The sequence below is a fragment of the Tachypleus tridentatus genome, chromosome 7 (genome assembly GCF_004210375.1).
Source record: "Tachypleus tridentatus isolate NWPU-2018 chromosome 7, ASM421037v1, whole genome shotgun sequence".
In the NCBI taxonomy this organism is placed as follows: Eukaryota; Metazoa; Arthropoda; class Merostomata; order Xiphosura; family Limulidae; genus Tachypleus; species Tachypleus tridentatus.
Window position 1 is genome coordinate 37,441,408 of NC_134831.1, and position 12,152 is coordinate 37,453,559.

A 12,152-nucleotide genomic window follows, 5' to 3' on the forward strand; every position below is an offset into this window, starting at 1 on the left:
TGTTGGCTTAAAAAAAAGGGAGATTAGAAGACTCGCTTTCTCAACCCACAGCTGCACCTTCTACATCCAAAGATGCTGAAATAGATGAAACTGACACATCAGAGAACCCTCTGAGTCATGGAAGGGAGGAACCTACTCTAAAAAAAATGGACGTAACTGTGAATGAGAAACAAAATTTGATGAGAGCTATCCTTCCCTCGGTTTTATAGATGTTAATAATTAACTTTATTGTGTTTTATCCAACAGAACATTTTATAATAGAATTATGGTGCCAGTTAATTTGTGGTATCATTTTGAGACCAATAGTTCAGATTTTAAAGAAAAAGGAACTGAGTACTTAAAACGTAGATGTTATCAACTCTTTCAAAGCCAAAAATTATTTGTTACTGCTTTTCAAACTAGAAATGTAAAAAGCCACTGAAGCATACAGGGTAAGTTATCATATTGCATTGGCTGGAGAAGCGCACATAGTAGCTGAGAAAATAATAAAGTCTTGTACAGTTGACATTGTTAAATGCATGCTGGATGAAAAGTCAGTAAAAGAAATCATGGCAGTGCCACTTTCCAACAATACAGTAACTCATCGAATTAGAGAATCAACTACAAACATGAAGACTGAGTTAATATCTCATCTACAGAAATATAATTTTTCCTTATAAATGGACAAAACTACAGACATGGCTGGACTTGCTGTTTTTGCTTGTATTCGTCAAGTATCAGCACCAACTAACAACTGAAGAAGATCTTTTATGTGAATTTTTGCCAACAAACACAACTGGTGCTGAAATATTCCATGTGTTGAATAATGTTTTTGAATCTCATAGTTTATCCTGGAACAATTGTGTTGACAGTATAAAAGCAGTGTTGGGTAAAACTGCTGGCACCTTGGCATGAACATGGCAGTGACACCAAACTTTACTAGTAGCCATTGTATTCTTCACTGCCACACATTCGTGACAAAAAATAAAGAAAAAAGACATTTTCACTTAAGAATGTCCTTGATGAAGCAGTAAAAATTATTAATTTTATTAAATCTCAATCATTGAGTGCACATCTTTTTAATATTCTGTGTGACAAAATGGGAAGTTTGCATAAAACATAACTGCTGCATACCGAACTACGATGGTTGTCTTGAGGAAATGCACTTGTGCGATTGTTTGAGTTGTGTCACTTGAAAGAACGACTGACAGACAAACTATGGTTATTTTAACTTGGGTATTTGGTAGACATTTTCTCAAAAATGAACAAAGTGAGCCTGTCACTTCAAGGAAAACAACTGACAGTATTTGTTGCCAATGATAAAATTCAAGCCTTTAAGTGAAAGTTAGAATTCTGGACAATTTGTATCCACCATTGTGAGCTTGACAGTTTCCCAATACTTAAAGCCTTTTTTGACGAGATCTGTGGTGATATTAATGAATGTGATTTTTTGATATTCTATAATGAAATTTGTCAACATTTGGAAGATCGACGTAACTCAGTGAACCAATATTTTCCATATGATCCATGCATGATGTTACAAAATAATACATGGGTAAATGATCCATTTAAAGTGCAGGATAGACCAATGTATTTTAATGTAACAGAGTACAAAAGTTCATTGATATGGTTTCAGATTCAACATTGCAACTAACCTTTGAGAAACTACCACTTGTCAAGTTTTGGTGTAGTATCAAAGAAGAATACCCACAATTATCTAAAAAAGCTGTTAAAATACTTTTCCAACCACATATGTGTGTGAGGCTGGATTTTCTTCATATGCTTCAACCAAGACAACATATTGCAACAGACTGAATGCAAAAGCAGATATGAGAATCCAGCTGTCTTTTATTAAGCCAGACATTAAAGAGATTTGTAAAAATGTAAAACAGTGCCCCTCTTCTCACTAAAAATTGTTTTTGTTTTGGAAAATATTGTTATTTTTCTTTAAAAATGTTATGTTTAACATGTAATGGGTTTATTAATTGTTATTTTAAAATTAATTAATAAATAAATATTTTAAAAAATTTTCAGTTTTAATTTCTAATACAGTAAATATCAATAGATATAACTCACATATACAAAAGCTCTTTAGGGGTCCTCAATTATTTTTAGGAGTACAAAGGGGTCCTGAAACCAAAAACTGAAAACTGCTGTACTAGAAAATTCTAAAATATTTTATGATCTATACAGAATTGATGTGTACTCATATATTTTGTTTTTTAAAATTATCTGACAAACCAGCAAGTAGAACGAATTCAGTTATCGAATTTAAAAAAAAGCTATAAAACAATTTTATGAATAATGCTTAGAATGAGACAAGTTTAAAAACATTCCTTCTTTTACTTCAAAGTACACAAGTAATAACTCAAATTAGACAATTAAAATACAATTTAAAATGTACAACATTCAAACTCATACCTCAATCTTTATTCTTTGTATCTCCATTTTAAGTTCTTCTATTTCTTGTAATAACCGTTCAATCAGCCTTTCTCTATAATAATGAATATATTTGTCATTATCACTAAGGTAACAGTTATTATTAAACAGCGTTTGTTTGTTTTTGAGTTTCATGCAAAGCTACACGAGGGTTATCTGTGCTAGTTATCCCAAATTTAGCAGTGAAAGACAAGAGAGAAGGTAGCTAGTCATCACCGTCCACTGCCAGCTCTTTCAGCAATGAGTAGTGGGATTGACCACCATATTATAATGCCCCACAGCTGAAAGAGCAAGCATGTTTTGGTGTGATGGAATTCGAACCAGCGATCCTCAGATTGTGAGTCAAGCATCCTAACTACCTGGCCATGTCAGGCCCATTAAACAGTGTAAATTACTTTGGTAACAGCTGTCATCAATCAACTTAAATCATTAATGTAACAGTTATCATCAATCACTGCAAATCTCTAAGGTAACAGTTGTCATCAGTGTAAATCACTATGGTAACAATGTCTTTAATCAACACAACTAATGTCATAAACCTGATATATAATGAATGTAAAGTATATTTTAAATTTTTGTAAAGTGCTCATAGACAAGAACACATTTGTATCTTTAATATTTTTCTGAAAAAAGTATTATAAAACAACTGCACTGAGCAACTTCAACACACTATAAATTTCTCTCAAATTAAGTGGTTTAAAACTTAATAATGCTAAATAATTTATTTTATTACCAAAATTATAAAACACAAGAAAAAGAACTGTATGTTTATTACAACAGAGAAATTTAAAAAAGTACTAGTAACTTAAATAATTCCGTTTTCTAAATCACACCTACTTTTCAGCAAGAGGGTCTGGTGAAAGAGATCCGTTCTGGTCTTTAAATTCAAAATCTCCTGTTCCAAACATCTCATCAAAGTGACTAGGACTGTGCTGGAATAAGATGTTAATCAAAAATTTAAAAAAAATCTAATTATCAACTGGAGACTATACAGGAAGCCATAAGAACATTTTTAAAAACCATAATTCCACAAGAAAGAATTTAATGTTTGCAACTTACTGTAAAATTTACTAAAACTAGAAAATGTTAAAAAAAAGATAACTTTCCTATATGTATATAAACTAGTCTTCCTAGAAATTAAATTGTACTTTGTAACTGATTTTCAAAACATATTATTCAATAGACTAGGAAGGTATGAGCTATCAACATGCCATGAACTTCACTGAAATATGAAACTACTTCTAAAAAGACCAAATTATGGCAGGGGTAGTGAGCTTTAAATATATCTCTTTTTCTCTTTTCATGCATGTAATGTAAATGTAATGCATGTAATGTAATGTAAATAAAGTCCCTTTCTCTTTCCATGTAGACAAATAGCTATGAATAACTTCCCTTTCTGTTTCCATAAAGGAGTTGCAAACACAACATACAAGATTAGTGTAAACATACTGAGGGTTCAGGTGTGGTTGTGTCTACTAGAGTTCCATCCACTGCTTCATTTTCAGGTGTCTCACACTGAGGTGGAAGAATGACTACAGGACTAACATGAGCACTTAGATCTGATGCTATCAAAAAGTTTGGTGGATTCTGTAAACAAAAGTTTTCAAATCTCTATTCACTTTGAAATGTATAACATTCAAAAGTACAATATAAAAAACCTGATCACACATTCAAATGTAGAATATACAGTATCTGATCACATATTAAAAAGTATAATATATACAGTATCTGATCACACATTCAAAAGTAGAATATATAGAATTTGATCAAAATGAAATAGAAACCCTATAACCCAAGCACTTTCAAAGGTGGACCTTTCTTCTTCAGGGGAAAACTGGAAGTAGTAGTGTGATTAAACGACTGATATACATAGAGGGTGTTTAGTGACATCATGAGGGTCAACCGGTTTTCCGAGAATTGTTCATTTCTCTGTATACTGTTGTGAGCGTCTCATTTCCAGTGCAATGTAGTCGATAGCAAGAGTGTGTGTGAAAAGGTGTTAGTAATATTTTAATTTTGAAATGGTTAAATGTATGTGTATTTTTAAACAAATATGTTTAGGTATTTAAGTAAAATAAAATAGATAACACCTGGAAAGTAATTGAAAAAGATATGTTATACCAATCAATTTAAAAAAATCAGCTTTGATATTTCATGAAAAACTGAGTGAAGAACAAAGTTATTTTTCTGACAGAGATAAAACTAATGATCAGAGATCACTGATTCCTGAATCTAGATTCATTCTGAAAGACTGAACAGTGTTTAGCTTGGCAATCCAATATGCTTATTTTATTTCTCTGTCTGCTTTAGTTTTGAATCCTGTTTCAATGCCAGTGAGAGTGACATTGTTAATGGAGTGGTTCAAGTGTTGAGTGACAGGGAGATCTTCAGTATTAACAGAAGATTTATGATTGATAAAACGTTCTCTTAACAGTTGCTTGAGTATGTCCTACATACTGATAATTGCATTTTTTACACTGTATAAGATAAACAGTGGTTTTTGTTTCACAAGTGATTTCTTTAGATATTTTAAAATTTCTTTGATTGTGCTTGTCAGAAAATGAATCAGTGGTTTTTATGAATTCGCAGGTTTGACAATGGGCTTTATTGCATGGACGACAACCATTTTGGGGTCGAATGTAATTTATTTTTGTGTGAACAAGGATATCTTTTATTAGAGTTCTGCTTTTTTGGAAGGAAACAACAGGAGCTTCAGGAAATATCTGTTTTAGATGACTGTTGAGCTGTAGTAGATAAAAATGTTTTTTTCAGAATTTATGAAACGTTTCTGAGTTTAAACTGATAGGTAATAACAAGAGGAATTCTATTTGAAAGTTTAGTATTATTCTGATTAAGGATTTTTTCTGCTGAGTGTTGTTGACCCCCATGATGTCACTAAACACACTCTCTTTATATATATATATATATATATATATATCACTTGTTAAATCCACTCCCAGTTTGCTCTCAAAAAAGAAAAGGCTACCTTTTGAAAGTGCTTGGGTTATAGGGTTTCTATTTCATTTTTATCAAGACTTCTTGGACCTACATGTGTTTAGAACATCATGAATACAATCTGATCACACATTTAAAAGTAGAATACACAGCATCTGATCACACATTAAAAATTAGACTACATAAAACCTAATCACATACACAAAGCAAAACTTACAACAGAAATTGATCTCTTATAGTTACAAACAGCATTCAAATATTCCTTACTACCTGATGCTGATTTTGTTAAATATCTCATCACTTAGATTCAGAATTATGGTTTGAATGATCTATTTATTAATGATATAACAGTTGTTTTATTTTTGAAATAACTTACTTAGCAATTTCAATGAACAAAAGTTCATAAAAAAACAAGTAATTTCTTAAAACAGATAATTAGAACATTTTTTCAAAAATTAGTCAAGTCATTTATGAACCTACTTCAATATCACCTTAATGAAAGTAAAACTGAACACTTGAATCCTTTCAAATTAATAACATATAACTTCATGATTTGTTTAAAAAGTCAAATTCAATACTTCTAATTTTAAGGTAAGTTTAAATTCCTTTGATGAGTAACATATAATAATACAAACCTCTGGTAAGAGTGGCACTTGAATGAGGTACTTAAAATATTGCAAGTTGCTGGAACTAAGATAAAATTGACGAAGGCTAAAATAATAGAAAAACAAATCAAAACAAAATTTAAGTTATTATATTTTGCAGCTTTTGTAGTAGACAATAATATGAGTTAAGAGCTCTACATTACATGATTTTACAGTCCTACTAGAATGCAATAAAAATAGTATTTAATATAATTATGTTCAACAATAACATTTCTTAAGACTGGGTTCTGTACAATCACATTCTAATTATACAGGTTCAGACAATCATCCACTAACAATACATGTTTATACAATTAAATTTTAACAATATAGGTTTGCACAATCATCCACTTATGATACAGATTTATACAATTAAATTATAACATAGATTTGCACAATCAGCCACTAACAACAAAGGTTTACACAGTCAAATTTTAAAACTTTCTGAAACGAAATATTAAGTTTAACTGTACCATTTCACACACACACACCTATTTGTCACATGGTGAATGCAAGACTGAACAAAACTAATAACCATACCTATGTATTTTCCTTAAAGCTTTACATAATAACCTGAGTATTAGAATGAAGTTTAACTAAACTACAGTGTACATTTTAAGAAACTACTTTCAATTACAAAAATTTTAGCTTTTATCCTATTTTAGCAGTTACATACAAAGATATAGAAATAACACATTTAACATATTATTTCTATGTACATTGTTTTAATTGGAAAACCAAAAAGGACAGAAGCAAATAATGAAACGTTTATTCATATATTCCAAAGCATGTAGAATAAACAAAAAAAGTACAAGAACAATAACTTTCTGAAAAAAATGGATAATTGTGTTTATTTCGTAATATAAATTAAGAAAAGTTACAGTTTTCCTATACTGTAAATGTATTTCTGACGGGTACTTCCCTCGTCTCACAAAATTGACTTTTCCTGTTTTGTGCTGCCATCTATATGCAAACGTCTTTTCTACTATAGTACATGTCACAAGTCTTCCACACCCTACTGAAATTAAAACTTATAACATTTCTGTCATGCAAACTATCATGCATGCAGACAGAAGTGCCAGAAGATTGTGAGGATGAGAGTGGGATCTGTGAGAAGCATGAGAAGAGGGAAGTGCCAGAAATCCATTTTCAGTACAGTTAAATTATAACTTCTGATAAAGTACTTCTCTCTCTTCCCACATTAAAAAGAAGGAGGGATTGGTGTGAGGGAAGAACAGATGTACCCCAAAAGTGTCTGAAGGATACTTCTATAGAGAAGAGGCACCACACCACTTTTGATCCAGTTATCTCTTTGAGATGAACAGAAATGAATACACATGGTGAAAAAAAGAAGGGAGTATATCTGGGTGTGAGAGGATAAGTCAAGAAAATTATCCCATTCACATAAGTACATAACTCAATCCACAGAAGTAAAGTTGGTAAAGAAGGGTGCATCTCATGGCATAGAATGGCTAGGGCATGGCAGACTGTACTTGGTAAGTCAACCACATCCAAAACAACCATGCCAAGTATCAACATATAATGTGAGGGTAGGAAGAGGTTTGTACTATTTTCACCTCAAGCCCTAAAATTAAGGATGTGATGAAATGACTGACTCTAGGACATGACACAAAAGCACCATTGAGCCAGGGATCTAGGAATATGTTTACCAGTATCCTAGGGAAGTCCACTGCATGCAGTCAAATCCTACAACTGTAAGATTGGTCTGAAACATTCAAAGAACAATTATATCACTGTTGCAAGAGAACAAGGAAATGTCCAGAATAGAGAAGAAAAGAATCCACATAAATCCTCCAAGATCCACAACACAGAGTGAAGAATCAAGGGAGGAAGAAGGGCAACCCCAGTCCTGTGTGAAGAATTATGTTGATTGATTCACTCAATACCAAATCAGCACACAGTGGAAAGATGAGAGACCCAAATCAAGGGATGAATTGCATTGATACATCTTACTCTGTAGTATGATAATTTGATCCAGAGGATGGTATACTTTCTACACTAGTAGAATACCACCAACCCACTCTCAACTGAATGGTTCTAACCTAATTTTTGCAGAACTGATTTAGGAGGATGCCTTCATGGTAACCCTCCCAAGTGGCTTGGAACTGGTAAGTGGTAAGTACTTCCATACTGCACTAGAAGAAGAGGGGTGAAAATGCATTGGACAGTCTGGAGGGAGCACTACACTCAAGACAATGCAGTAGGTGATCATGAAACCCTATTCTGAAAGGCTGACCACAATGATTTATTCAATCAAAACATGGCAAGAATTGGCAGCTATTCCCTTCTGCTTTACCCATGAACGAGCCTATTTGAGAAGCAAATTATTGCAAAATTATTCACCTACAAGCAATCTTGTAAAACAGCCCATCTAAAAGGTGAGCATGCAGAGCCATGGATAGAGTATGTACATCAACATGGCATACATTGTGTATTTGAGGAAAAAAAAGAATACTTAACAAAGACATCATTTGCCACACAGCAGAATCCAAGAGAAACAAAGAAAGGCCCCCTGTATGAAATAAAGCATTAATTAAGACTTACCTGTTATCATAACTGTGCCAAAGTCTGAAGTATAGCCACAGGTGATGAGCAATATCCAGAAGATGCAGAAACCATCATGTGATGGAGTTAATGAGAGATGAATGTCTGAGGGGTAGTTCATGTGCCAGACTTTAGAATTTCTTTCAAAAGCTGACCAAGATGAGCAGGAAAGGGAAAAGATGAAGATTTGATGAGAGGTAATGCAAAATAATGTAAGTTGCAAAGGGGTTCATTTGTTTGGTTTTGAATTTTGCACAAAGCTACACAAGGGCTATCTATGTGCATACCATCCCTAATTTAGCAGTGTAAACCTAGAGGGGAAGCAGCTAATCATCACCACCCACTGCCAACTCTTGGACTACTTTTCTACCAACTAATAGTGGTAGTGACCGAAGCATTGTAATGCCCTCATGGCTGAAAGGGAAAGCATGTTTAGTGTGATGTGGATTTGAACCCGCAATCCTCAGATTATGAGTCAAACGCCTCAACCCACCTGGCCATACCGAGTCTATGGGAAGGGAACAAAGAGGAATAAGCCAACTGGATTAAATGACAGAACAAACTGTAAGAGTAAAGGGAGAAAAATTCAAAGAGGATGAGCATTACCAGAGGATGAAGTGACAGGAACAAAAATCCCTGAAGCCAGCCATGCAGGCAATATAGCAATGAATGCCACACATAGGGCATAAAAGTCTATCCAGATCAGGACAAGGGTAGAAATGGGTGAAAAAGAGGAATTACCATAATAAGCCGCCAAGGTCTTGAGAAGGAAAGCATGATCTAGATAAAGGAGAAGATAGGTTAGGTGGTACAGTGTGCAAGTGTTGATAATGAATATATCTAACAAATACCACCAGCAGGCAAAGAGGAGAAAGAATATATGCTTTAAGAGAGAACTGAACAAAGAACTCAAGACAATGGGCTTAAACAGATGTAAAGAAAGGGAATGAAGTACAGCATTAATATCCTAGTCCAGAAATACAGGAGGCTTAGGTTGAGGTATCCAGAAAGTATGGATCAAAAAGGTAAAAACAGGGGAAAGAAATACCCTTCAGTAATGATAAAAATGAAAAGTAAGAGATATAGGTGCCTGATACCCAAACATCAAGGAGATTTAAGACCTCTTATCAACAACACTGATATATCAGCAACTGTTGAATGAGAAGCTGGAACCCCACAAGGTAGGACCCAGGTGCAAAGGAACATTCCAATTTTGCTGATGCACAGCCAAAAATGAAGAATGAATGGAATTCATTCATGAGTTAAATGAAAGATACCCAACAAGAGAAACCAGATCTCCTTGCAAGGGACTGCACAAAAGCCTGTCATGAAGGTGAAAGATGTGAAGTGCATGATGCAGAGATGCCAACCATTACGATTTGAGCGTAATCATTATGATTTTGGTGTATACATTACAACTGTATGCTCATACAGACAAATATTATGACTTGTAGCAACTCCCAAATTATTATATATTATATAGGCCTATACAATAAAGTGATAAATTGTTCCACCAGGGCTTAAAAGAAAATTTCTAGTGAGATACAAATAAATTTTGATAATAAATAAAAGACATAGTCCAAATGGCTACTTGTGATAATCATGTTTGTGCTTGAAATAATAAAAAATATTTGTATCTCCGACGCCTACCAATAGTTTGAGTGCGGTGCTTCTCCATACTGGGTACATGAGGGAATCCACAGTTACGTCATCAGTGCTTGTCAGCCAATCAGCACTTGCGTAGATGGGTATTTCTCGTTTTCTAAGCGGCATAGAAACACCAATGTGATCATTCACAAGATGGAAAAAAAGAGGCCTCATTCACCAGATTGTCTTGTTTTTGGCAAATCTAAAAGGACTAAAACTGTGAATCCAAAATTTAGGAAAGAGTATAGTGCAAAATATCTGGTCGTTGCATCAAAATTTAGTGACAGTCATGCGTTTTGTACAGTTTGTCACATCGATTTTTCTGTGGCACATGGCGGGATAAACGGTTGTTCCAGACATACAAAATCGGCATCTCACCAACAAAAGGCTGAGGCGAAGACAAAAATGGTGCAGATAATGACATTTATGAGTAAGAATTCAGAATATGAAACAATAAATGCAGAAGTGATGTTCACGCAATTCATTATTGCTCATAATTTACCCCTAACTGTAGCTGATCATGCAGGATTTCTAAATGAACATTTAGAAAAATGTTCCCAAACTCTGATATAGCAAAAAAATATGACTGTGCTGGAACCAAAACTACAGCCATTGTACAAATGTTGGGTTGTAAAGATGATAAAATGATTTCAAGCATACTTACTAACAGTGTTTACAGTTTAGCCACAGATGGATCCACAGACATGGATGACTCAAAACTGTATCCAGTGGTTGTACGATATCTGTATGGGCTCTGTCTACAATTATTATGCTCAGTCATTTGAAATAGTTGGCATCTCTGCATTATGTAGGAACAGCAACTATGGTTGATGAAGAAGACTGGGGGAATAATAAAGGAGAGATGGGAGGGAACAACCAAGTAGAGTAAGTGAGGGAACCATGAATGAGTGGGCAAAAAAGAAGCAATCAGAAACACTTTGCATGGAGTGGTATAGATGAGGGAGGGTAACTGATGAAGTAATCAGATTGAAAGATCAACACAGAACCTATTTCATTAATCCTAGCTGAAGGCTTCTACAGCCAAAGCTTGAAAATGGGGAAGAGTGGACCAAAAGAAAGGTAACTGGTGATTGAGGAATGTAGCAGACACATCGATGTCAAGTGTACCCCAACAACTGCAAAGCCACTGAAAAAGAAAGGAATGAATAGATCACTCCATAGGGGAAACCTGGTCTGTTTTGGAAAGACGATCTACCACTAAATTGAAAAGACTTGGTATGTGACACACCATCCAATGAACACGATGATCATGGGACCATAAGAGAAGATCAAATGTATGAAACCAATGATAGTGATCAGATGCCCCCTTGGTGATTGATATGAGCCACCAAAGTTGAAATGTCAGAGTGGATCATGACCAACTGATCCATGGAAAGAGGAAGAAAATGATCCAAGACCTGAAAAACATTAAAGAATTCAAGGACATTGATGTGAAAAGAATGTTCCTCTATAGAACAATGACCCAAAACCACTAGATGGTTGACCCATGCAAGAAAGAATGCACCTATGAATACAAGAAAATATGGCCATGGAAGAGGAAGCAGGATACCAGCCAAAGTATGAGCCTTGTTCAACCACATGTGCAGACCATTCAAAAGATGGGAAGGAAGGGTGATGGGAAAATTCAAAGGATTCCAAGCCAAGTTCCATCGAGGGGACTGCATGTTAGCTCTATTGAGGGATATGAGAGGTGTCATCAGAGACCACATCCACAAAAGCGATAGAACCTCATAAGTAAAATGTGAAAGAGAAGACGGGGCATTCCAAATGGCCTGTTCCATAGAACAAAGACAGAAACAAGAAGGATGTACTCAAGTACTGCTGAACAAGAAGTGATGATTTGGTAGTAGTACATAAAGGGAGTTACATACATCACATGATGATCTCCTATTGAAGGAGAGA

At 34.4% G+C, this 12,152-nt stretch overlaps 1 protein-coding gene across 1 annotated transcript in view; it reads right to left on the bottom strand.

Moving 5' to 3' along the window:
- LOC143257656 (huntingtin-interacting protein 1-like) overlaps nt 1-12,152 on the bottom strand; it is a 129,841-nt gene that overhangs the window by 43,211 nt on the left and 74,478 nt on the right. Inside the window, exons 12-15 of the mRNA XM_076516699.1 lie at nt 6,009-6,084; nt 3,868-4,005; nt 3,256-3,350; nt 2,401-2,473 (exon numbers count right to left, since the gene is read on the bottom strand). Coding sequence (XP_076372814.1) covers nt 2,401-2,473; nt 3,256-3,350; nt 3,868-4,005; nt 6,009-6,084 — 382 coding nt within the window. The remainder of the gene's footprint in view (nt 1-2,400; nt 2,474-3,255; nt 3,351-3,867; nt 4,006-6,008; nt 6,085-12,152) is intronic.